General features: G+C 35.7%; 1 protein-coding gene across 1 annotated transcript; it reads left to right on the plus strand.

Moving 5' to 3' along the window:
- On the plus strand, positions 1 to 26,548 carry LOC127084404 (uncharacterized). The gene is made up of 9 exons (XM_051024847.1): positions 1 to 244; positions 380 to 453; positions 19,306 to 22,380; positions 22,941 to 23,471; positions 23,663 to 24,377; positions 24,948 to 25,168; positions 25,261 to 25,338; positions 25,560 to 25,680; positions 25,859 to 26,548. Exons 3-9 carry the CDS (start codon positions 19,306 to 19,308, stop codon positions 26,326 to 26,328), a joined length of 5,211 nt encoding a protein of 1,736 aa, XP_050880804.1. The 5' UTR covers positions 1 to 244; positions 380 to 453; the 3' UTR covers positions 26,329 to 26,548.

Here is a 26,548-nt window from a genome sequence, read left to right on the forward strand (position 1 = left end):
TTTCTATTGTGTGGGTACAAAACACATTGTTGTAGTAAGAAACCAAAAAAGAAAAACATTAAAAAAAAAAAAAAAACAGCTTTTTATATAATCTTTGCTCCCTTTGTTTGCCGCAGAACTTGAATTACAGTAAACCCTACACCTTATCCTCTTGATGCTAGTTACTGCAGATTGGCGAAAAATTTGGAACAGTGTTCATACTAGCTACTTGAGTTCAGCATACCCGGAAACTGCGGGAAATAAGGTAACGAAGTTTTATATTGCTAGAGAGTTTAAAATTCAACTTAAAGTTTTATATTTTTCTATGATTTTTTAGAGAAAGCAACAACGTAAAGAAAAGTTTTTTTTACATAATCTCTGCTCCTTTTGTTTGCTGCAGATTCGACAAAGATGAGGAAGATTGTTTATACTAGCTACTTGAGTTGAGCATTAGCTGAAAGTGCAGGAAACAAGGTAACCAAGTTTTAGATTATTTGCTTAAGAGTTTATTAATAAACTTAGAGTTTAATTTTTGTATGATGATTTTGATAAAGCAACCTGTGTTGTGTGGATAAGCCAAAAGCTTTCTAAGTAGTAAGAAACACTAACAGGAGAACCTTGCCATTTTGACTGCATCAAAAGATTACTTTATTAGTTGCGATATTCAATATTTTAAGTATGTAGACAATATGGAAAACCTACAGCATTATGCATATCCTACTTCAATTTAAACAATCATATATACATTAACAGTTTATAAAGGATCATAAACTTAAAGTATGAGATGAAATTAAGGGCGTGCAAATTCATAACTAAATCTAAATTCATTTTAAATATTCCAACATTTAATTATTAATCAGTCGGTTATCCAACCATATTTTATTTTTGGATTCGGTTATTATCCAAAATTTAAATGATTCAATTCAATTATAATTTTTTTTAATTTATAAAAAAATAATACTTTTTTAATTTACGAAAAAAATTCCAGATTTTTTTTATACTTTTTATTTGTTTTGAATTTTTTTTTTAAAGTTTTTAGAAAAAAGATAAATTTTTTTGAATTAAATAAAAAAATTGAAAAAAAATATTTTTTATTTTCCAAAATAACTAATTTTATTTGTGGAAAATAAATTTCCAGATTTCTTTTTCAAAAAACATTATATTTTTTCCTTTTCCCAAATAAATAATTTTTTATTTTAATTTTCTTAAAAAAATTATTCTTTGAAAAATTTAACAATATTTTTGCAAACTTATAAAAATTATATATATATTTAAATAAATAGTAATAACAAAATAACAGAATTTTAAATAAAAAATAATCTATTTTTTCAAATTTATAAATAATTAGTTTAAAAATGCTTTTTAATTTGTATAGAAAAATCATTTAAAATTGGACTTTAAAAAGAAAATCGGTTGTATAACCATAACCAAATATATAATCGGTTTTATAATCCGTTTTGACTGAAATATGGTTATGATTATGAATCCAAACCATTTAAATGGTTTTAAAATGGTTATGGTTTGGTTTTTAAAAATAACCAAGCATGCATACCTTAGATGATGAAATCTTTGTTTGAATTTTTTCTCAAATTTTTGTTCAAATAAAAATACACACATACATATATGCCTGATAGAGATGGGATGTTATTGGATCAACCAAATGGATCGAGGGAGTGGAAAGTCTATGTTAGGAAGAATAGAAAATAAATCTATTGATGTGACAGTGGGGTCTTTATTAGAGATTTGTTTTTAATCATAATTTTTGTTATAAATAATTAAGGGAGGGGAAGAGAGAGTTTACGGAAGAAGTTGATAGAATTTTCTGTTAGGGCAGACAGTGTGAATTCTTTGCGGAGCGTAGCTCTGTGGGTAGATAGAAATTGTATTCCATCTACATTATGTTTTCTTATTCCAATAATACACTCTTTTTATCTATTTTACCCTATCTCATCATATTTTTGGGTGTTCTATTTCTGAGATCTGCATCAATTGGTCTGACCTACCGGATACCTTGAATGCCCCGAAAGTCCAAGATGGAAAATATGGTGATTGCACTGGAAGAGAAGATTGAGAACATTGGAAGGTTGAACAAAATCCAGATCCAACCAGTTGTTAATCAGGCAAAGTTAGTCGCATTACTCACATCGGGTAAAGTGACAAACAATGGTGTTTCGTCGGTGACGAAGGAGACCAAAGGAGTAGATCTTCTTGAGGAATTTTGTAGATCTGTGAAGAAAGTCGATCTACCCACGTTCACCGGCGATGATCTCGTCGACTGGATAGCTCGCATTGAGGTATACTTTAGGGTGCAAGATATGAGTCCTGAATTGAAGGTTAATTTGGCTCAATTGTGTATGGAAGGATCTACGATCCATTTCTTTAAAGCATTGTTGGATAAAGAGATAGATCCGACTTGGGAAAAATTCAAGGGAGCTCTATTGGAAAGGTATGAAGGTATTGGAGAGGGAGATGTTTTTGAGCAATTAGCATCGTTACAACAAGAAGGTGTTATGGAGGACTACATCAAAGAATTTGAACGATTGGTAGCTCAAATCCCACGAATTCCAAATGCACAATACATGGGATATTTCCTCTATGGTTTACGTGAAGGGATACATGGTCGAGTTTGTAGCTTGAAGACGGTGAGTCTGATGACGCGCACACGTTTAACGAATCTGGCACGTGCTGTAGAAAAAGAGGTACAGGAGAAGCCTTATGATGGGAAATCATTTGGATCACATGGATCCAGTGGTTGGAGCCTTCAACCCAAATGGAGTGGGCCTAGTGGGTCTGGGTCAAGAGATGTGGGCTGAAATAAAGCAAATGATTGGGTAATAGTTCGTGGAGCAAAAGATGGGCCCGATAAAGGGGGAACAGTCAGTAACCCTAGATCTGAGGTCCGACCCGAACGACGACAATCAGGTTATCGTGAAAGAGGAATTTGATATCTCACATCCCAAGAGATTGCTGATCGCAAGCATAATGGGCTTTTTTTATGCAACGACCACTACTACCCACGTATCAATGTCCGGATATGCAATTAAGGATCATGGTGAATGAGGAGGATGAAGATGAGGATGGAGAGGCATATGAGATGGAGATAGAAGAGGAAAAACATGATGAAGAGGGAACCTTGAGTATCATGAGTTTGAGTGGTCTCATCACAGGAAGCAATACCAAGTTTTAGACTATAAAATTGAAGGGTTCCATACAAGAGGTACTGATTCTCATGCTAGTAGATAGCGGAGCGACCCATAATTTCATCTCATAAAAATTGGTCCGAGGAATGGGGTGGAAGGTGGCTAACTCAGTGTCATTGCCGGTAAAGATGGGTGATGGTTTCATGGCACAGACTCAAGGGGAATGCAAGGACATGATCATTGAAGTTGGAAAGGTAAATCACACTGTTACAACATTACTTTTCGACTTGAATGATATTGATGTGGTATTGGGTATGGCTTGGTTTACTAAACTAAGGGAGATGTGGGTGGATTGGATGCAACAGTTGGTGTGATTCAAATTTAATGGTGAATGGGTAGAGTTAACTGGTGTTGGGACTAAATTAGAATCACATGGGGGCTTTACAAACTTTTCTCACAACTTCAAGACACAGGGTAGATGGGATGTATATCTCTATTGAGGTGCAAGAAGTTACCACTTCACATTTTTCCAAGGAGCAGAAACAGGAAGTGGAAGGAATATTGTCTCAGTTTGCTGGATTTTTTAAAGAACCAAAGGGTATGCCTCCTGAGAGAAAACAAGAGCATTCCATTCGCTTCGTGGAGGGAGCTCCTCACCATCCATAGTTGTAAGAATCAATGCACCACCGGAGAAAGCTCTCTTAAAAACATATGATCCTTTATAACTAGGAGTCCACTTGCCCCTTGAATTAGTGTTGAAAGACAAGATCTTCTTGAGCACAAGGTCACCTTCTCCAAATACACGAGGTCGAACCTTCTTGTCAAATGCTTTCTTCATTCTCTTTTAGTATAATTGTCTATGACACAAGGTCGTTAGTCTCTTCTCTTCAATCAAATTCAACTGATCATATCTGCTCTAATACCATTCAGCCTCAGACAAATTGACTTCCATCAGGACTCACATTGATGGGATCTCAAGCTCTACGGGGAGCACTGCTTCCATGTCATACACAAGAGAGAAAGGGGTTGCCCTTGTTAAAGTGAGAACAGACGTACGATATCTATGTAGAGCAAACGAGAGCATCTCATGCCAATCCTTATATGTCACAACCATCTTATGGATAAACTTCTTGATATTCTTATTTGCAGCTTCAACAACCTCATTCATCCTGGGTCTGTAAGGAGAAGAATTATGATGTTCAACCTTGAAGTCGTCATAAAGCTCTTTCATCATCTTGTGATTCAAGTTCGACCCATTATCAGTAATGATCTTACTTGGAACATCATATCGGCAAGTAATTTGGTTCTTAATAAGTTGGACCACAACCTGCTTTGTCACATTAGCATAAGATATTGCTTCAACCTATTTGGTGAAGTGATCAATAGCTACCAGGATGAAACGATGTCCATTCGAATCTTTGGATTCAATCATACCAATCATATTGATTCCCCACATAGAGAAAGGCCATGGGGATGAGATAACATTGAGAAGTGTCATTGTCACATGAATCTTATCAGCATAAATATGTCATTTATGGCACTTCTTCACATATTTACAACAATCAGATTCCATTGTCAGCCAATAGTAACCTGCCCTTAACATCTTTTTAGCCATCGTGTGTCCATTGACATGAGTATCAAAGGATCCTTCATGAACTTCTCACATTAACATGTCTACTTCGTGTCTATCCATGCATCTGAGCAAGACCATTTCAAAGTTTCTCTTATACAACACATCTTCATTCAGAAAGAAATTGTCAGCCAGTTTTCTCAAAGTCTTCTTATCTTTGCTGGATGTCCCTAGCGGGTCTTCCTAACTTTGGAGGAAACACTTAATGACGTAATAACAAGGCTTATCATCTTTAACTTCTTTTGTCGCAAACACGTGAGAAGGTATATCAAGGCGCACAATCGTGATACCGATCGCGTCATTCCAACGATTTACTTTATACATAGAAGATATAGTAGCCAGAGCATCCGCCATCTGATTCTCTTCACGAGGTATATGATGAAACTCTATTTTATTGAAGAAAATTGATAACCTCCTTGCATAATCTTTGTAAGGAATTAAACCAGGATGACGAGTCTCTCATTCTTCTTTAATCTGATTAACCACCAAGGTTGAATCTCCATACACATCAAGGATTTTAATTCTCAAATCAATGGCCTCTTCAAGATCCGTGATACAAGCTTCATATTCTTCCATATTATTCGTACAATCTAACATCAATCAGTAAAATGGATATGAGAACCCTTAGGAGTAATAATTTCCCCAACTCCATTACCATAAGCATTAACAACTCCATCAAACACTAAACCCGAATGGGATCCAGGCGTTGGCCCTTCTTCAGGAAACGGCTCATCATAATCTTTAGCCTTTAAGTACATGACGTATTCATCAGGGAAGTCAAACCTGATGGATTAATAATCATCAATTGGTTGGTGAGCCAAATGATTTGCAAGATTGCTTCCTTTAACCGCCTTCTGAGTACAATACTCAATATCATATTCAGACAATAGCATTTGCTAACGAGTTATCCTTCCAGTCAAAGAAGACTTTTCAAAAATATACTTGATTGGATCCATTTTGGATATCAACCAAGTGGTATGATTGATCATATACTGGCGTAAACATTTGACAACCCAGACTAAACCATAACAAGTCTTCTCAAGCATGGAATACTGATATTCATAATCTGTAAACTTCTTACTCAGATAGTAGATGACATGCTCCTTTCTACTAGTTTTATCTTGTTGTCCAAGCACACAACCCATGGACTCTTCTAACACAATCAAATACATAACCAAAGGTCTTCCTTCCCCTGGAGGAGACAAGATAGGAGGTTCAAGCAGATACTCTTTGATGTTGTCAAAAGATTTTTGGCAGTCTTCTGTCTAAACAGAACCTTGATCTTTATGGAGAAGCTATAATGTTGGCCCACACGTGGCGGTCATGTGAGATATAAATCTAGATATGTAATTCAGACGCCCGAGGAACCCTCTGACTTGCTTTTCTATCTTTGGTGCATGCATCTCTTAAATAACTATGACTTTATCAAGATCTACTTCAATACCTTTATGGATCACAATGAAACCCAATAGCTTTCCTGAACGGACACCAAAAGTACATTTATTAGGATTCAACCAGAGTTTAAACTTTCTCAACCGCTAAAGCAGCTTCAATAAATACTCAACATGATCTTCTTTAGTCTTTTACTTAGCAATCATATCATCAACATATACTTCTATCTCTTTGTGCATCATGTCATGGAAAATAGTAGTCATCGCTCTTTGGTATGTCGCACCGGCCTTCTTCAAACCGAAAGGCATCACTCTATAGCATAATATTTCCCAGGGTGTAATAAATGTTTCCTTTTCCATGTCCTCGGGCGTCATCTTGATCTGATTATAACCGGAGAACCCATCCATAAAAGATGAGACATTGAACTTAGTTGTATTATCTATCAACATGTCAATGTGTGACAGAGGAAAATCATCTTCCGTACTAGCTTTGTTCAAGTCTCTATAATCAAGACACATTCAAACTTTACCATCTTTCTTTGGAACGGGTACAATGTTAGCCACCCATTGAGGGTATTCAGCAGTAACAAGGAATCCAACATCAATATGCTTTTGCACCTCTCCTTTAATCTTGACAGCCATATCAGGGTGAGTTCTTCTCAACTTCTGTTTAACCGACGGACATTCAGGCTTCAACGGTAATATATTCTCCACAATATCAGTATAAAGACCTGACATATCTTGATAAGACCAAGCAGACAAATCCACATATTCTCTAAGAAGCTCTACCATCATCTTCTTAACATTTGGACAAAGTAGTGCCCCAATCTTGACTTCTTTCTAGTTATCTTTGAAACCCAGATTAGTCACTTCCAACGACTCTTTATGAGGCTGAATGGTCTTTTCTTCGTGTTCAAGCAACCGAGAAATCTCATCAGGAATCTCTTCATCATCCTCTTCTTCCATTTTGAACACAGGAAATTCAAAGTTGGGAGAGAGCATAAGGTCATTGTTTTCAATGGGTTTAACAATTAATCTGCACAATGATTGTATGCTTGATTTTAGAATATGAACAAATAAACGTACATTGTGATGCAAATATAAAAGTGATTATTATCTTGTTTTTTATGTTACCCTTTTTTCCAGAAAAAGAAAAAAGGAAAAATATAATATGGATAAACGAAATAACATTTTATTAATGATGACAAAATCTAAAACAAAGCCCACATAGATCCACTTTCACCTTGGGCATAGTGAAAGGATTTTGAAAATAAAAAAAAAACATATTACTTCGATGAGTGAATAATAGAAGGAACATCAACAACAATTCAGTTTTGGCATATCGATCAACGTGTCACAAAGTTCGACACTCCTTGCTCTTCATCCTCTTCTAAAATCGCGGCAGCAGACTGTTCTTTGGAATGAATAAAACTAGCACTGTGAAACACCTCTTGAATTTTCTTCAAATCTCTTCGGGTTGAACCAGCTGAAAAACCCAAACCAGTTTTATTCTTGTTCTCGGGAAGCTCAACAACTTGTCCCCATCTAGCAGACTGACCATTTTTCAACACATGTTGGGCATCCTTCAAGGATGACATGGATTCACCATTATTCTTAACAACAATATTATCAACAAAAAGAGCTTGAAACGCCGTTCCCTCAGCTTCGTCAACATCAATGTATGAAAATGAAGAAAGATGACTCACCAACATGGCTTGCTCACCAACATGGCTTGCTCACCACCCATGATCACTAACTTTTCATTCTTCACAAACTTCAACTTCTGGTGTAGAGTTGACGTAACTTCCCCAACCTCATGAATCTACGGACGTACTAAGAGACAACTGTAGGTGGGATGAATATACATCATTTGAAAAGTGATCGGAAATAAGCACAGACCTATCTTTATTGGGAGATCAACTTCCCAATTACACTCTTCCACGAGCCATCGAAAGCCTTCACAACAACTCCACTGAATCTCATCGGAGCACCTTGGTAAGCAAGCTTAGATATCATGGACTTAGGAATAACATTCAGACAAGGGATAATGCCCACCAACACATTGGACAAGGCATCTTCCTGATAATTCATAGAGATATGCAGGGCCAAATTATGGTTCCTCCCTTGCTCAGGCAACTCTTCATTATTGAAGCTCATATTCTTACATGCGGTGATATTGGCCACAATGTCGTCAAATTGATCAATCGTCACGTCGTGGTCCACATAAGCCTGCTCTAGGACCTTCTATAAATCCTCTTGGTGAGCTTCTTAATCAATTTCAGTACTTCATCTTGATCAGCATTCTGATTCACACTGCTGGATTGTCCGGCTTGTATAATGGGAGTTTTATCTTGAGTTTATTTCTCTATCACCATATCTTCAGTTCTCTTAGGAGCTGCAACAACAAATACCCGACCACTTCGGGTTACACCACCTACATCGACAATGTTTACAACAGACGAGAAAGCAAAAATATGCACCTCTTTATCGTCTTCCACGATAGTAGCATTATACTTGTAAGGCACAGCTTTATCAGACTCGTAAGGCATAGGACCCTCCAAACAAATAACCAACGGAGAAACAACATTCTTGTGACCATCATATGCAATAACGACCGATTCTGGGAGATTAAAACGGGGAATTATGACATTCACCTCATGCTCGTCTTCATTTCTATTCATCGTAATCTAAATAAGATTTTGATTCAGCCTTTCCTGTAAGTCTCTTTTCACAATAGCACACCATCGGGGATCTCTGGAACATGCATGGCAAGAAGCATGGTCATGTTCATAATATCTCAATTCACGTAAATTAGTGTGCACTTCAACCAAGAATCTTCTGATTAGATTGACGTTAAAAACTCGACACTTTCCTGGACATCCTTCGACCATATTCACTGTTGTATTGCCATGTTTGGATAGCGGTTTGGCTTGTACATTAGGACTAGAGTCTTTAAATGACAATATACCACTTTTCATTAACCTTCTTACCTCAGCTTTCAAAGCGAAACAATTCTCAATATCATGGTCAGGTGCTCCTTGGTGGAATGCACAATGTTGATCGGGTTTATACCACCGTGGAAGCTCTTTGGAATAGCTGGTGGAGTTCTTGTTTGTACCTAGTTCTTATGAATTAAAGTAGGAAATAACTATGTATAGGTCATTGGAATTGGGTCAAATTGCGAGGGCCTCTGGGCACGATTCTGTTGATTCGTTCGTTGCAGAAAACGCGGTTGATAACTCGGTACTGCTTGAACGACCAGAGCTGAATTAATAACTGGAGTTACAGATTCCACATGTTGATGACATTGACTGTTCCTCGGAAGCCTCCTACGTTTCTCTTGCGAGATAACGTTAGCATCGTGTTCCTTCTTCTTGGGAAACCTATTCCCATACTTTCTAGAACTGTCATATGAGCTACCTTCTTTCAATCATCCTTCACGGACACCTTCTTCTAATCTCAAGCCCATATTTACCATTTCAGTAAAGTCACTAGGTGCACTTGCAACCATTTGGTCATAATAGAATGGACTCAACGTCTTCAAAAACAGCTTTGCCATTTCCTTTTCTTCCAACGAAGGACTAACCTGTGCAATGATCTCGCGCCATCTTTGCGCGTATTCCTTGAAAGTTTCCGTATCTTTTTGGGACATAGCACGGAGTTGATCCCCGTCTGATGCCATGTCGACATTATATTTGTACTGGAAAATAAAAGCCTCACCTAGGTCATTGAATGTTCGGATCTGAGTGTTATCGAGTCGCATATACCATTTCAGAGCAGCACCAGTCAAACTATCTTGAAAGTAGTGGATCAACAATTGATGGTTGTCAGTCTGAGTCGACATATTACGAGCGTACATAACCAGATGACTCAAAGGACAAGAGTTGCCTTTATAGTTTTCGAAATCTGGAACCTTGAACTTGTGCGGAATCTTCACATAAATAACTAAACACAAATCATGAGCATTCTTCCCAAACAGATCTTTCCCCCTCAAAGCTTGAATCTCCATCTACATAGCCTAAAACTGGTATTGGAACTCGTTCATTCTTTCATAAACATCAACAGTCTCGCTCTGGTCATCACGAAAGACAAGTTCTTCAACATAAGGAACAACACGAACCACGGGAGGTGGTATTGACATCATAGTTTGAGCCATAGGAACTTCAATGGAAGGTTAATACCCCTTAAGCAAAAATTTAGGAGGCATGCCCCAAGGGAAACCAGAAGGCATGTGGTGCTGCAGAGCATTGACGGGAGCCATAGAGATGGGCGTAGAGACAATCTCGGAAACCACGACTCTTTGAAGTGAAGTATGAGGAGGAGAAAGATGTGGTTGATTCTGAGAAGCCACCAAAGCTTCCATTATAGCAGCAAGCCTCTCATAGTTGTCCCTCAAGGTTATCACTTATTCACGGAATTCATGATTCTCCACCTCTAGGCAGTTCATCTTCTTCAACTGATTAGCTCGAGTATTGTATCAGTGAGACAGCTTGTCTAGATGAAGACCAAGAAAGAAATAAGACCCCTGGAGAACATACTCAAAGCAAGACCAAGATGTAACATGATGCATGATATGCAAATGCAAATGTGAATGTTATTATTATTATTTTCCAAGGAACTCTAAGACAAGCATCATAATAAGAATGACACATTTTGATGTATTGAAAATCTTATTTTGTTAATAGTGTAAAGGATTACAATCAGAAATACAATTTCAATGATCATAAACGGAAAGAAGCTAGATCTATGGAATCATGTCTAATGACGACCCAACTCCAAGAAAGTACTTCTTGCGAAGCCTTTTGATCTCTCTTTCGTAGCTGCTTTTTGTAACATCCTTCTCTACTACAAGCTGGTCTATAATGCCATTCCAAACGCCAGAAGTAGGAAGATGAGTGGATGATGAACTGTTAGAGGAAAATAAATCCTCTTGGTCTCTTGATCTCTTCATAGCACGTTGCTCAAGAAATTCTATCAAGTCGTCCCTTCTTCTTTAGCTACTTCTGCAATTCTACTTTCTCAAGGTGTGAGGTGTGAAATTTGTCTTTCCAATCATCCCTCTCTTGCTCCATTCTATCCAAAGCCTCTTACAACTCCTTTATGCCTTTAATAATGGATGATTTGACCATTACCAAGGACATAGGTCTTTCATAAGCGTATGGCATCTTGAATTCCTTTGCTCTCTTCTTCACCCAACTAGTGTAAGGCTCCAAAGCTATACAATTCTTCAATCCAAGCTCACATTTTCCTTTCCTATGAATAGTGTGCCAAGCACATATCATTCTAGCTGTCAACCCTTGAGTGTCTTTCCCTTCTTGGAAAAATAAACCTTCTAACAAAGTGTTATTAGGTTTGTCCTTCATAGAGAACCCAAGTTGATGTCTTGCCAAAGCTGGAATGTAGTTGATTCTCCCTTGTATCCCAAGAAGAGGCACATTATAGAACTCTCCACAACTATCAATAATCTCAACGCCATTGTAACCAGAAGAATATCAAGCTATGTCATCATTGGTGAGAGACATAAGTCTTTGGAACCACCTTAAACAATCCTTGTTTTCTTTGAAGATAGGACACTGCAGAAAATGCGAAATAAACCACTTGTACAGTAAAGGTGCACAACAGACAATAGTTCCACCCTCTTTATAAGTCCTATGATGATTGGAGAAATAAGTGTCACCGAGCACAGTTGGAACCAGATTCCTAATCAAGAAGATCCTCATAGCATTAATGTCAAAAAAAATCAATGTTGGGAAACAAGACCAAACCGTAAATGATTAAGGCAAGAATAGTTTCAAAGGCCCTCATGCTACCAATATTAGAAAAATAAAATGCTTTCTCAATCAAAAACTACGAAGTCAATCCTCTGATACCTCTTTTGACAGTGAGATTGACATCATTGTCAGACTTCTCAAATGAATGGCTTCAAAAATAACTCGAGACTCAAGAATTCCTTCCATCCCACTAAAAGGAACTCTATCAAAAACTTGTATACCCAAAAGGTAAGCATACTCCTCCATGGTGGACAACAACTGATAATCGGGGAAAGTGAAACACCGACAAACAGGATCATAGAACTGAACCAAAGTACAAAGAAGGCCATCCTCAACATCAATAGATAGAACAGATAAAAGTCTTCCAAAACAGTATCTGAAACCCTTAATATTCTCAAGAGAAACTCTTCCGAGTGTAGTATCACGTAACAACTAATTCAAGTCTACACCTGAATAGCCGACATACTACATCCTAAAAGGCCAAGATGGGTTAAGGGTTCTAAGGTCATCAGCTTCTCGGGCTCCCAGGTCAGAAAAAGTAATGCCAACTAAAACTACTCGTGTGACATCAGTAATCCCAAAGGGGTCTCCACTGCGTGCGTGATCTCAAGTCAACTTATTAAGGATTAATTCCACGTAAGCCAAACATGACTTTACCACCCTCCTATCATAAGAGCTTTCAAGTCCGGGTATAGGACTTATCTCACCATACAGAGATCACCAAGCAACAAACATAACAAACAATAACAAACAACAAAAAACATAATATATACACCTAAACAAAGATGGGCTTAACCCACTAGGGATTACTCCCCAACAGAGTCTCCACTTTTTTGTATAGGTAAATTTTTTGAGATTAAGCTATCGATTAACTTAACTCGCAAAGCAAGAGTCGCCACCGCACTTTTATTGTTTCCAAAGGAAAAGGGAAAAAGTACGAACAAAACTAGAAGAAGTTTTAAAATAAAACTAATAAAAGAGATAAGGGTATGGGGGTTAGTTATATAAAGGGAAGGTATTAGCACCCTAAACATCCATGGTACTCCATGGGAACCTCTTTGAAAATATGTACATTTTGGTTTGAAAAGGGTGTTGTTTGCAAAAGATTGGAGAGATGAGAAAAGAAGTATATTTTTATGATTTTTGTGTTTGCCAATACTTTTGAAGTCTCATGCACACGTACCAACAAAGTGCAATGGAGGATCAAAACCTCGTAGTTCTTGGTAAAAATAACAAAGGTGTTTGTTTTGATTCATTTTTAATGGAAAGATATTTTGTCATTTTAAGGAGAATACTCAACTAGTCACCCACAAGTATGAGAACTTTGCATCATCATGAGAATGACTCCAACTTGGATAAGGATCAACAAGTATGTCACTAACTCTCTTAGATGGAAAATAATTATCATCAATACTATGGAGATAGGATATGTATATCTCATTTATGGAAATGACTTATGTCTAATGCCTTGAAAAAAGTTTTAAAAGGAAAAGGGCACAAAGGGCACAAAATGATTTGAGTGAGTTATGCATGTTTTAAGTCTTTTGAAATTGGTCTCAACATGCTTAAGATGAATTAACACTTATTAAGAAAAAGATTTTGAAAATCACTTGACATGAGTCAAAGTTTATTGATAAAGTGGTTCAAGTTTGAAATCAAGAAGATTTTTAAAAAGACGGAGAAGATTTAAAAATTAAAGAAGGGGAGGAGAAGAAGAGACTATCCTAAAGCATAAAGTAAAATCTATGGAAGAAAGATCTAACCAAGAAATAGCAAGCTTTATGACATAAGTCAAGCAAGAATTCCCTCCTTTGGATCAAGCCTCAAGCAAGCCAAAATGAGCAAATAATAATCCATGTATCAGATGAAACTAGAGTAACTCAACCAAGTCTTCAAAAGAAAGTCCAGAGTCAAAGGTTCCAGATGAATTCTAAGGTCTCAAATCACAAGTCCCAAAGAAAATGTCAAGATCCTAATTCTAAGTCCATAATTCCACGATAATGTCAAGGATAGTAACCACAAGTCCATGAATCAGGATAAACAAGTTTCCCTTTTAGGATTTTTCCTTTATTAACGTCTTCTTTACAATGATGTGTATAAAGTCCAAATGGACAAAAAAACAAATGACAAAAACACAAATATGATATGGGATGCTAAATAAAAAGTATAAAGTAAACGGCGTAAAGTAAATGACATTTGAGGTAAAAGTTAATACAATAAAATGCTAGTAAAGGATGTTAGTAATCAAAGATGAAAGATGGTTTGGTCATTTTTTGAAGAACACTCAACTATCCACTCACAAGCATAAAAATATGAGAAGGGCTCCAACTTGGATAAAACCAACAAGTATGCCACTAGCTCTCACAAATGAAAAAGGAGCAAAATTTTCACACAATACCATGAGGAGTAGGAGACTTATAATCTCACTTATAAAAATGTCTTTATTTTGGGGACAAATTTAACGCAATGTTAAGCAATCATAATTGGACTTATGTAGAAGTCACAACTATCTAAGACCGCTCAATAATAATGTTTGTGTTAATACATGCTAGAGAAATGATATGTAAATCATTCTCCTAAAGTCACACCACAAAAAAAAGGATGATCAAGCACAAAGGCTAGAAGGATGGTCCATTACTTCAATCCACACTTCATAACACTTAGGACAAACTTATGCATCAATCAAAAGTACCTTAAATGATCCATGATCAATTAGGAGGTAGATTTGAAATTATGAAAGTTCATCAAGCACCAATCCACACATCATGAACAAGATGGACACAAGTCATCCTATTGATCAAAGGGAAAAGAAAGAGATGAAGAAGAAGGGGACAAGAGAGGTCACACTCAAATTAGACCAAAAGTTTGATCAAGTCACCATCAAAATCAATCATCCTTTTTGGTGGATTAGGATTTTCACCCGATCAACATCCATGATCCATTGAGTTTAATGAGACTTGAAATACAAATCATCATGATCCAAGGCCAACAGAAGTTCATAAAGGTTACACAAATATAAAATACAATTAAATGAAATAAAAATGCACCAAAAGTATTTTTAAATGGATTTTAAAATGGAAATAAAATGAAAAATCCATAAAGTCCTTCAAAACACCAAATAAATGGCCAAGAATATTATGGAGGGTTGAAAATAAAATACGAAGCATGTTTAAATTTTTCAGAATTTAAAAATGCAGAAAAATATTTTTAAACCAATTAAAACAAAGGAGAAAATAGAAAGTTCATGAAAAATAGAAAATCAGTGAAATAAAATGAGAAAAAATAAAAGAGAATTTTAGAAATTATTTTGGGATTTTTTGGATAAAAAATGAAATTACTATGAATTTTAAAAGAAAAAGAAATTAAAAATAATTAAAGAAAAATAATTAAAATCAGAAAAAACACGGAGCATTGATTCACGCCTCATTAATTGACGTGGCAGATCCAACACTTCATATGTTAGAGAACACGATGGAACGCGCTGCAAGCCAAACACAGGATCCAGTTTAAATCCAATCAATCTGAATATTTTGTTCCTCCAACGTGTCTGACCAAACTCAGATAGCCTAAGAAAACTTTGGTCGTCTTCTCCGATGAGCTGTCACCAGAGTTTCATCGTTTGGTAAATTCAGAATACGATACCACCACCATTGTGATCCTCTTCTCATCCCGAATTCAACCTCATGCTCCAAATTCATTTATATAAACCGAGTAAAGGGAATTTCATAGAAGTTTCATAAACAAGCAAACAATAAAATTAAATGATGAACACGATCAATCAACACCAGTTAAGTTAGGGGAAAGCATCAGAGAGTGAAAGATTACATTGTGGTAACTTGTTTGAGTTCAAATGATGCTCAGAACTACCTTGTCCAAATGGTGATCAGAAGTTGATGAAGCTCGATCTGGTTAGAGCACTTCAAAAGGTCTCAGAGCTTGGGAATTGTTGCAAAAGTTTCAGAGGATGTCGAAGATGCTAATGGAATCAAGAAATTGGATTAAAACAAGTTGAAACTCAAAACACGATAGTTGAATTTTCTGAAAAATTTTGAAGTTGAAACAGGGATTTCTTGTCTCTCCAAAGCTTGTAAATGAATGCAATATCTCCCTCTATTTATATGGAATGTGGTTGGATCCAAATACGTGTGAAATTATGCAGAATTCATGCAAAATGAATTTGATCAGAGTGTGAGAAAAGTGTGATTTGAAACTCCTCAAAACTTAGCCAAATGATGCATTTTAAGGGTCAATTAACTTCTGGAGATTTGGTTAAACATATTTAGGTCCAAAACACATGCTAATTTTTCTTGGAATTGAGATTAGTGAAGTTCAAAACTTGGGCAATGGCAATTTCTTTAGTTAAAAGTCACCATGTTCAATCCAATGGGGTACCCTACTCAGGAAGCTTTTTGATCTCATTCTTTTTGTAATGTGTTAACATCATGGCAAAGATTAAAATGTGCCGAGAAAGGTTGCATTTGTATGCTTGAGCACAAATTTATGTCATGTTGAAGTTGGAATGAAAAACTAATCATATAACTTTTAGAAAAATTTGAGTGATTCATGGCTGAAAAATGACTTGTAATGTCTCAATGAATTTCATGTCCTTCCAAGCATATTTTGACCTTAGTACTTGAATCAAACATGTAGATGACATCACAAATGACATTGTGCAAAAAGAATCAGCCTCATATGTTGAAAATTGAAGAAGTTATGATCTTTGAAAGTTGGGAAAAAGTCATTTGAAAATAGGTGAAATTTCACTAAGTCCACAAATGACCTATAATGTCTCCAAACTTTTGATGATCCTCCAAACATGATTGTCTCTTGTCATGTAAAGATACGTTGTAGATTATTTTGAGAAGAGTCATATGCAAAAAAAAAAGCATTCAAAAATATTGAGAATCGAAGGAATTGTGATCCTTGGAACTTTGACTTCAAATGGTTGACTTTTTGGTCAAACCTATTGGAACAAGCTTGTGTACTTGGAATTTTCTTACATTTCAAAACACATGGATGATTGATTATATAAACTCAAAATAAGGTGCCCTTGAATGTATCTTGATTAGATTGATCAAAACTTGAAGTTGCTTGTTGAAGAAGACGTGGAAATAAACACATGAATCTTTAACTTTCTTTGAGAAGTAAGTCATAAAACTTTGAGATGCTCTTGATTGAAAAGTCCTACCTTGCAAAATAAACTTAAGGGAAACAAGACATATTTTTGCTATTTTGATTAGTGGTTAGATAAGCAATTAATCATGTAAACACAAAAGTAAAACAAATCAACAAAAAGGTGCTTGGTGATCCCTGTAAAAACAAAGTCCAAGGATGAGAGGGAGAGGGACCAAGAAGTGACCTTGTTTGTGTACAAATGATACGTGGGATCTTAGGATTAAAAATTAGGGTATGACAACCGGGATTTGAATAAAACCACCATTCCGGATAAGTTCCCCATTCCCCCATTATTGAAGAGTTATTGGATGAATTGCATGGAGCATGTTTTTTTCTCAAAAATTGATCTCAAGTCAAGATATCATCAAATGAGGATGCACAATGAGGATGTGCATAAAACAAATTTTCGGACTCACGAAGGGCATTACGAGTTCCTAGTAATGGTTTTCAGAATGATGAATGCTCCATCAACCTTTCAAGCATTGATGACTAATGTTTTCAAGCCTTTCTTACGCAAGTTTGTACTTGTTTTCTTTGATGATATATTGGTGTATAGCAAAACTTGGCAACAACATATGCAACATTTGCGTCATGATTTGCAAGTCCTGTCCGATAATAAGTTAGTTCCTAACAAGAAGAAATGTTATTTTGCACAGTGCTCTGTAGAGTACTTGGGACATATAATTTCCCAAGAAGGAGTAACTATGGATACCGCTAAAGTTCAATGTGTATTACAATGGCCAGGACCAAAAAATGTTAAATTGAGTAAGAGGTTTTTTGGGTCTCACCGGTTATTACCGAAAATTCATTCGAGATTATGGAAAATTAGCCAAGCCACTGACAGATCTCACAAAGAAGGAAGGTATTAGATGGGGAGCTAGTGAACAGGCTACTTTCGAGGTGCTCAAACAACGCATAACCACGACCCCTGTTTTAGCATTGCCAGATTTTTCCAAAGAGTTCTTTATTGAAAGGGATGTGTCCCGAAACAGTTTGGGTGCTATCTTGTTACAGTAGGGACGTCCTATTGCGTATTACAGCAAGGCATTAGGTGACAGAAATTTAACCAAGTCAGCTTATGGAAAGGAACTAATGGCAGTGGCATTATCTATTCATCATTGGCGTTCGTATTTGATGGGGCGGAAATTTACTGTGTGTACTGATCAGAATGGTTTACCACAATTACTTCAACAAAGAACTACCACAATGGACCAGCAAAACTAGACAACCAAGTTATTGGGCTATCGTTTCGACATAGTCTACAAACCGGGTTTGGAAAACAAAGGTGTTGATGCATTGTCTCGAATGCATGATAGTGTGGAGCTGAAATCATTAGTGCATTATCCTACATGGTTAGGTACTGAGGAAGTGGTGAAAGAAGTGCATGATGATGTTGTGTTAAAAGAGATCATTGCAGCCTTGGAAAAAGGCGAACCAACAAAATAGGGCTTTGTGTATCGAAGAGGAGTTTTGTTTTATGAGGATAGATTGGTGCTCTTTTCTAACTCTGTATGGATTCCTAAGTTGCTATTGGAGTTTCATTCCTCGCCTCAAGGTGGACACTCTGGATTCTATCATACTTATCGTGGGATTGCAACAAATTTGTTTTGGTTTGGGATGAAGAAACAAGTCCAACAAATTTGTTTTGGTTTGGGACTCATACACATATGAAGAATTAACTGACAAGCACCGTACTGATAGAGAATTTGTGGTGGGTGACTGGGTTTTCCTCACGTTACGACCACATGTTCAGCAGAGTGTGGAGGTTCGCATCAACCCTAACCTTGCTCCACAATATTATGATCCTTATCAAATTCGTGAGCGTGTAGGTGTTGTGGCTTACTGACTCAAATTACCGGATATAGCCCGGATCCATCCGTTTTTTCATTGTTGTTTACTTAAGAAGGCAATTGGTAATTACAAGGTTGAGAATAGAAAATAAATCTGCTGATGTGGCAGTGGGATCTTTATGAGAGATTTGTTTTTAATCATAATTAGGGGAGGGCGACAAAAGTTGATAGAATTTTCTGTTAGGATAGAGAGTGTGAATTCTCTGTGGAGCATAGCTCTGCGGGTAAATAGGAATTGTATTCCATCTACATTCTGTTTTCTTATTTTAATAATACACTCTTTTTCATCTATTTTACCCTATCTCATCATATTTTTGTGTGTTGTATTTCTGAGATCTGCCTAACTTTGATCTATTGAAATTTATTTAGATGTTGGGTTGCTTGACTGAATTGGCAAAGCCATGGGTAGAGAAATTGATAAATAGGACGGCTACCGAACTAAGTTATATTTGTTGCTTCACATGGATTGCTAAGGATTTTGAAGAAGAAAAAGATAGGTTGGAATCAATAAGGACAACTATCAAGCAACGCATTGATGTGGCAATCAGAAATGGGGAACAAATTCGAGATACAGCTAGTTTTTGGGAAAAACAAGTTGATCAACTCATTCAAGAAGACACCAAAACAAAACAAAAATGTTTTTTCAAACTTTGTCCTCATTGCTTATCGAGATATAAAAGAGGAAAAATACTGGCAAATGAGAAGGAACATATTAAAAAATTGATAGAAGATGCAAAGACACTTGAAATTGGACTCCCTGCTCCTCTTCCCGGTGTTGAACGCTATTCATCCGAAAACTATATGCATTTTAAAAGTAGAGAATCCAAATACAAAGAGCTTTTGGATGAACTCAAAGATGGCAACAATTATATAATTAGATTGCAGGGGATGGGGGGCACTGGAAAAACTACATTGATCAAGGAAGTGGGTAAGCAACTTAAGAATTCAAAACAATTTACTCATATCCCTTTTACAACAGTGTCACTTTTTCCTAATATTAAAAAGATTCAAGATGATATCGCTGGGTCCTTGGGATTGAATATGGATGACATGAATGAATCAGATCGACCCAAAAAACTATGGAGCAGATTAACCAATGGTGAGAAAATTCTTCTAATATTGGATGACATGTGGGGTGATATCGATTTTGAAGAAATAGGGATTCCAAGCAGTGACAACCACCAAGGCTGTAGGCTTATTGTAACCACGCGTGATCTGTCGGTGTGCAACAAATTAGGATGCACTAAGACAATCGAACTAAATCTCTTATCTGAAGATGACGCGTGGATCATGTTCAAAAAACATGCTGGTCTAAGTGAAATTTCAAAAAACGTTTTGCTTGACAAAAGCCGTAAAATTGCAAAAGAATGCAAAAGGTTACCTATTGCAATTGCTATTATCGCTAGTAGTTTGAAGGGCGAAAAACATCCAGGTGATTGGGATATGACCTTAAAATCCTTGCAAAATATGTCCATGCACGGTGGTGGCGACGATGAACTTGATAAAATTTATACATGCTTGAAGTTTAGCTTCGATAATATGAAGAATGAAAAGGACAAGAGTCTATTCCTTTTGTGTTCTTTATTTCGAGAAGATGAAGAGATTCTTATCGAAAAGTTAACCAGACTAGCCATCGGAGGAGGCCTTTTGGGGGAAGCTTATGGCAGCTACGAAGATGCTCGAAGTCAAGTAGTTAAATCCAAAAATAAACTCTTAGATTCTTTTTTATTGTTGGAAGTCGATCATTGGACATTGAAAATGCATGACTTGGTTCGTGATGTAGCCCGATGGATAGCGAACAAAGAGATTCAATCAGTACAAGTGCATGACAAAAATCAAAAGGCAATGGTTGAAAAGGAAAGGAATATTAAATATTTGTCTTGTGAAGGGAAGGCAAAGGATGTGTTTTCCTATAAGCTTGATGGTTCCAAGCTTGAGATTCTAATTGTCATCGTGCATAGGGATAAAGACGGCCTGAATGTGGAGTTTGAAGTCCCAGATTCATTTTTTCAAAATCATACCAGCCTTCGAGTTTTTCACTTACTCGTTGATGATTATTTGAAAGGTGTATCATCATTACCTCAATCAGTTAAATTGTTGAAGAATATTCGATCTCTTATCTTTACACGTGCTGATTTGGGTGACATTTCTGTCTTGGGAAATCTACCAAGTCTTGAGACACTTGATATGGATCATTGTGATATTAATGAATTGCCACACGGAATTACAAATCTAGAGAAATTTAGATTGTTAAAATTTGAATGTTGTAAAATTAGAAGGAATAATCCATTTGAAGTGATTAAAAGTTGCTCATCACTTGAAGAGTTGCATTTCGTAAAAAGTTTTAATGGTTTTTGTGGAGCAATAGATTTCCTTGAATTACAGAGGTTTTGTGTAAGTGACGATTCAGTTGATTGTTCATCGTCAAAGTATGTGTCTGTTGAATGCAGTAATGTGGTTTTCCTATCTAAAACAACACTCAAGTACTGTATGCAAGAAGCAGAGGTTCTTAGACTAAGAAGAATGGAAGGAGGATGGAGAAATATCATACCTGATATTGTTCTTATGGATCAAGGTATGAATGATCTAGTTGAGCTTAGCTTATGTTGCATTTCACAACTGCAGTCCCTTATTGAAACTAAGCATCCTTATTCCCATCTTTCAAATGTGTTCTCCAAGTTGGTTCTACTACATATGGAAGAAATGGAAAATTTGGAAGACTTGTCCAATGGTCCACTTTCCTTTGATTCTTTTAAGAGTTTAGAGAAGCTATCAATCAAGGATTGCAAACACTTGCAAAGCATATTTAAGTGCAACGTAAACCTATGCAATCTAAAGAAAGTATCACTGAAGGAATGCCCGATGTTAATCTCTCTATTTGACCTATCAACTGCTCGAAGCCTAGTGTTGTTGGAGATATTAGAAATAGTTGACTGTGGCTATCTCGAAAACATGATAACAGATGAAAGAAACGAGGAAGGGTCAAAAAGAGAAATAGTTGATGATGATATAAGGAGTCGCGACCCAATATTTCCGAAACTGAAAGTTCTTGTAATTGAGAGGTGTCCAAAATTTGAAATAATACTTCCATTTGTGTCTCCTCAGGATCTTCCGGCACTAGAATCCATCACAATGAAACGGTGTGATAGGCTGAAATACATATTTGGTCAAGATGTTAAACTTGGTTCCCTAAAATATATTAGTCTTTTTGCTGTACCCAATTTGATTGACATTTTCCCGGAATGTACTGCGGTGTCTTCGTCCATTAAGAGATCATCTTCTACTGCTTCCAAACCACCAACAGAGTCGGACCGAATGAAATGCAACATCTTTTCATGGACTGATATGTACAGTTGTTGTAAAAATTATGAGAGGAGATTGACAAGTACCACAAGTACTAAAATTCCATTGATTTATGAGAGTCAACTGCAAAAGAACTTAGTGGTAACCTTCTCACCTACTTCTGATATGTTATTTCTTACACTTTTTTTATATGAAACTACAAACACATTTTCTTATAAAAAAAGAAACTAAAGATATATTCATTTTATTAAATACTCCCTTATGGGAAATTTTTTAATTCCAAAATATAAGTTCTCTTTCAAATTATTAGATGCATTTTTTTTCAAACCTTAAGTCTAACTAGTCTTAGTAATTTGCACTTAAATTTGAAAAGATGAATGCTTAACTCATGTATACACAAGACAACTTAGTAATATTTCTCACACAAAATGTATACAATAACTACACTACAAACATTTTTTAGTATATGTGAAATTTGCAATATGGACTTATAATTAGGAGTGGAGAGAGAATTAGATATTTATAGAGTCAAAGTTTATTATATAGATAATATTAGGACATCTTTAATACTTGTATTATATGTGAGAAAACATTCTATTATAAAAATAAAAGAGAAAAATGGTATTTTTACATTTTTTGGAATTTTATATACTCGCCACATGAGATTATTTAATTTCTCTTTTATTTGGACTATATTACAGGAATCAAATTCACATTTCTTTAACATATGGGAGCGTGTTCAATGTCTTTCAAGACAATCAATGATTTTGTGCAATATAAAAGAGATTGAACTGTTTGGTATTTCAAAAATAAAATCAGTATTTATCTTATCTATTGCTCCAAGAATGTTGTTGGAAACATTGACAATCAGTGACTGTGGTGAGTTGAAGCACATAATAGTAGACACTAGAGATCATGACAGTACTACTGGTGGCAATAACTTGGGCAATATCTTTCCAAAGTTGAAAATGCTCAAAGTTCAAGGCTGCTGGAAATTGGAATACATATTTGGACACTACAATCTTGATCATGAAAACAAGACTGAGACTCATCTTCATCTTTTAGCATTGGAACGTTTCATTCTTTTCGAAGTGCCAAGTTTTGTCGCCATATGTCCCAAACAATATTACACAACATTTCCATCTTTGAAAGAACTTGTACTAATAGGCTTGCATGTTGGATCTATTTCTATATCTCATATGACAAGATCTGCATACAGGACAATCACAAAGGTATTTGTATATTTTTTCGTTTATGAAATTAATCAATGATTTTAATCTCACCCGAAGAATGCATATTGCAATTGATAATTGCTTATAAATTTAAGTTTTTTTAAATAAAAATGGTCTATCACATAGTTAAAACATGTCACTCGTACTGTGGCTTAAAATAACTGAGTTTATTTTACATTCGTTTATTGCAGGAGTTTAGTGAGAACATGCCGTCTTTGGAAACACTTGTGTTAGATAACTCTAAATTAGAAAGTATATTTTGTGTCAATGAAGTGAACCAACATAAGATGAACTTAGGGTTGCAAAACATTCTGCTGCATCGTCAGCTTGTGATGACAAGTCTTTTTGAGGGTCCCAAAAGTTCTTTTGCCCTCTTGAATTTAACAACAATAAAAATAGTGCAATGTGAAAAATTAGAAATAATTTTCTCTGATTCTATCTTAAAATGCCTACCACAACTGGTTCATCTAATAATAAATGAATGTGGAGAGTTGAAGAATATAATTGAAGATGATTCAGAGAATCAAAATATGTCAAATTCCTCTTCCTCAAAGACATGCTTCCCAAAGCTAAGAATACTTGTTGTAGACAAGTGCAACAAGTTGAAATCTGTATTTCCGGTCTCCGTATGTAATGAGCTTCCTGAGCTAAATGTTTTGATCGTAAGAGAATCACATGAGATAGAGGAAATATTTCAAAGTGAAGGTGAGGAGGGGATTCAGAAAGTCATGCCTCCAAATTTGAAAGTTGTAGTAGTTGGCAATCTCCCAAGCCTCTCCGAGACACACATAATTCAATTTCAGACGGTGAAATATAATTTTGTACAGAATTGTCAAAAACTCTCTTTCACTTCAGTATCGACATACGCGGACTTCACAAATATTATGTATTTAATCAGATCGCTAGGTACACACTTTACCTTATACTTTCAAATATTATACTTATTCCTTGTAATGCTGCTCATAATTTCTGAATGTGTGTGTTTACACATGCAAGCTACCAAATTATGCTTATTCCTTGTTTCTCATGTTTTCAAGTATGTTACTGTAATTGCTCTTGAGTCCTTGGGGAAACCTTACTAGATTTATGGCTGATTTTCTTGTCGAGTTTGGCAAAATTTTGGTGGTATGGGAAATTTGTTAAAATCACGCGGATTCCCTATGATTCTGTCAATCTCCTCCAAACATGCATGAACATCAAAGATGTCATATAGTCATTTATTTTATCTTTACCTTCCACTTTTAAGAATTAAACTAGTTGGTTGAAGGCTATAAAAACCGAAACGCACAAATTAGTATTTGTAAAATGTAAGAGGTCATTGAGTTATCTATATTCTTACTAATAGAAGCTTTATAAAAGTTGTAAATTTGATTTATAAGGCCTAGACAAACTAACAACTGAAATCTAGTGAACATTATGATTTGATTATTATGCTTTTTGAGTTACTATCTAACAATGTTAATATATAATATTTAGCTATGGATCAAGAAACGTCAACATACATGAGATATCTATTTGAAGAATTACAACTCAAAGCTGGTGTTGAAATCATTCCATGTTATTATTACGCTGGTGGTACAATCAATCCATATTATTATGACAGTGGAATTGAAGTTGAAGAAGCATCAAGCTACGCGTTGAAATCTTCACAGGTCAATACCATTTTAAAAACAAAGAACAAGACTCCTAAACAAAAGGCAATTCCTTCATTATCCTTGTATTCCTTTTGACTCTTTTTTTGAATGCTGAATTATAATACCAAATTAAACATCCTTTTAATTGTAAGCAGGGTATTGAGATAAGTGTTGAAGAAGGAACTACATCAAGTAATGTCAAGACAATAACATCATTAACCAATTTAGAATTGGTAAGTTCATCATCAAACCTATTAGTGTAAAACATTTTCAGACTGAAACCATATTCTTCTGCTTACAACCAGAAGTCATTTATATGCTATTAACCCGTATTTCTATAGTGAAATCAGGATCATTTTCTAAAATATATCTGTTTTAGTATAGTGAGGGTAATCCTACAAGTATAAAAAATTTAGAGAAATTGATATTATTTAGTTGATGTTAATATGTATAGGAATATGGTGATGGCCAAATAGACACAGTTTCCTTTTCAATTTCAAAAACTGATCCTCTTACCGTGGAAGATGATGTTGTTCTTGAGGACTCACCGGAAACAGCTCAGACTAATAATCAAGGTGTGAATACTTTTTGGATCAATTTTCTTTTCTTATGTTACCTCATCATCACCCTTTTGAGGTATTTTTTTGTATCTCAGTTTCCTTCTGCGCTTTCTCAAGGTATTTTTTTGCTTCATTTTTAATTAATTTTGTTGTGCTGAAATATGCATAATTTTTCTCTTTCTAATACTTTTAGGAGATTCTTCTCAAATAGTAGAAGATTTTGGTTCTTGTTTGCTTGTCCCGACAGAGCTTGACCAACTAGTCTCTGAGAAACATTTGCATCGTGAGAACTTGTCTTTGTTGACTGATTTCCTTGTCAAGCATCCTTCTCTTCTTTTAAGGGACGCTTCGCTTAGTAATAGATACAAGGGTTGTGCCTACAACTTTCTAGCTGAGCTATTGAAATTTCTGCAAACATACAGTGTATTGGATGTGTTAGGTTCAAGCCACTCTGAATTTGTTGAATTATTGAAAGATACACGCAGATTTCCTTTTGATAAGGAATGGTTGGATGTGGTGGAAAAACGTGTTTTGTTTCCGGGTTTACAAGTCTCTCAAGCTGCATTGCAAAAGTTGTTGGACTCGAAACACATCTTTATTGAACATGTGAAGGAACTGAAGCCGTTTTGGAAAATATCACTCATCAGGAGGCACAAATTTTAGAAACTCGAGCTGCTTTAAGTCATCCTATCGGTTATTAGACCATTTCCTGCATTTCTTCACTGCATTTACATTTCAACTATTATCTTTTCTCTGCACTCTTTTTTCCTTCATCAAGGTTTTATCCCATTGGGTTTTACTTGGTAAGGAAGAAAGCTCTCTTACATTGTATTTTCATCTAATCCCCCATATTCATTTTTATTAATATTTATTTAACTTTACA

This window comes from Lathyrus oleraceus, chromosome 5 (assembly GCF_024323335.1).
Source record: "Lathyrus oleraceus cultivar Zhongwan6 chromosome 5, CAAS_Psat_ZW6_1.0, whole genome shotgun sequence".
Lineage (NCBI taxonomy): Eukaryota > Viridiplantae > Streptophyta > Magnoliopsida > Fabales > Fabaceae > Lathyrus > Lathyrus oleraceus.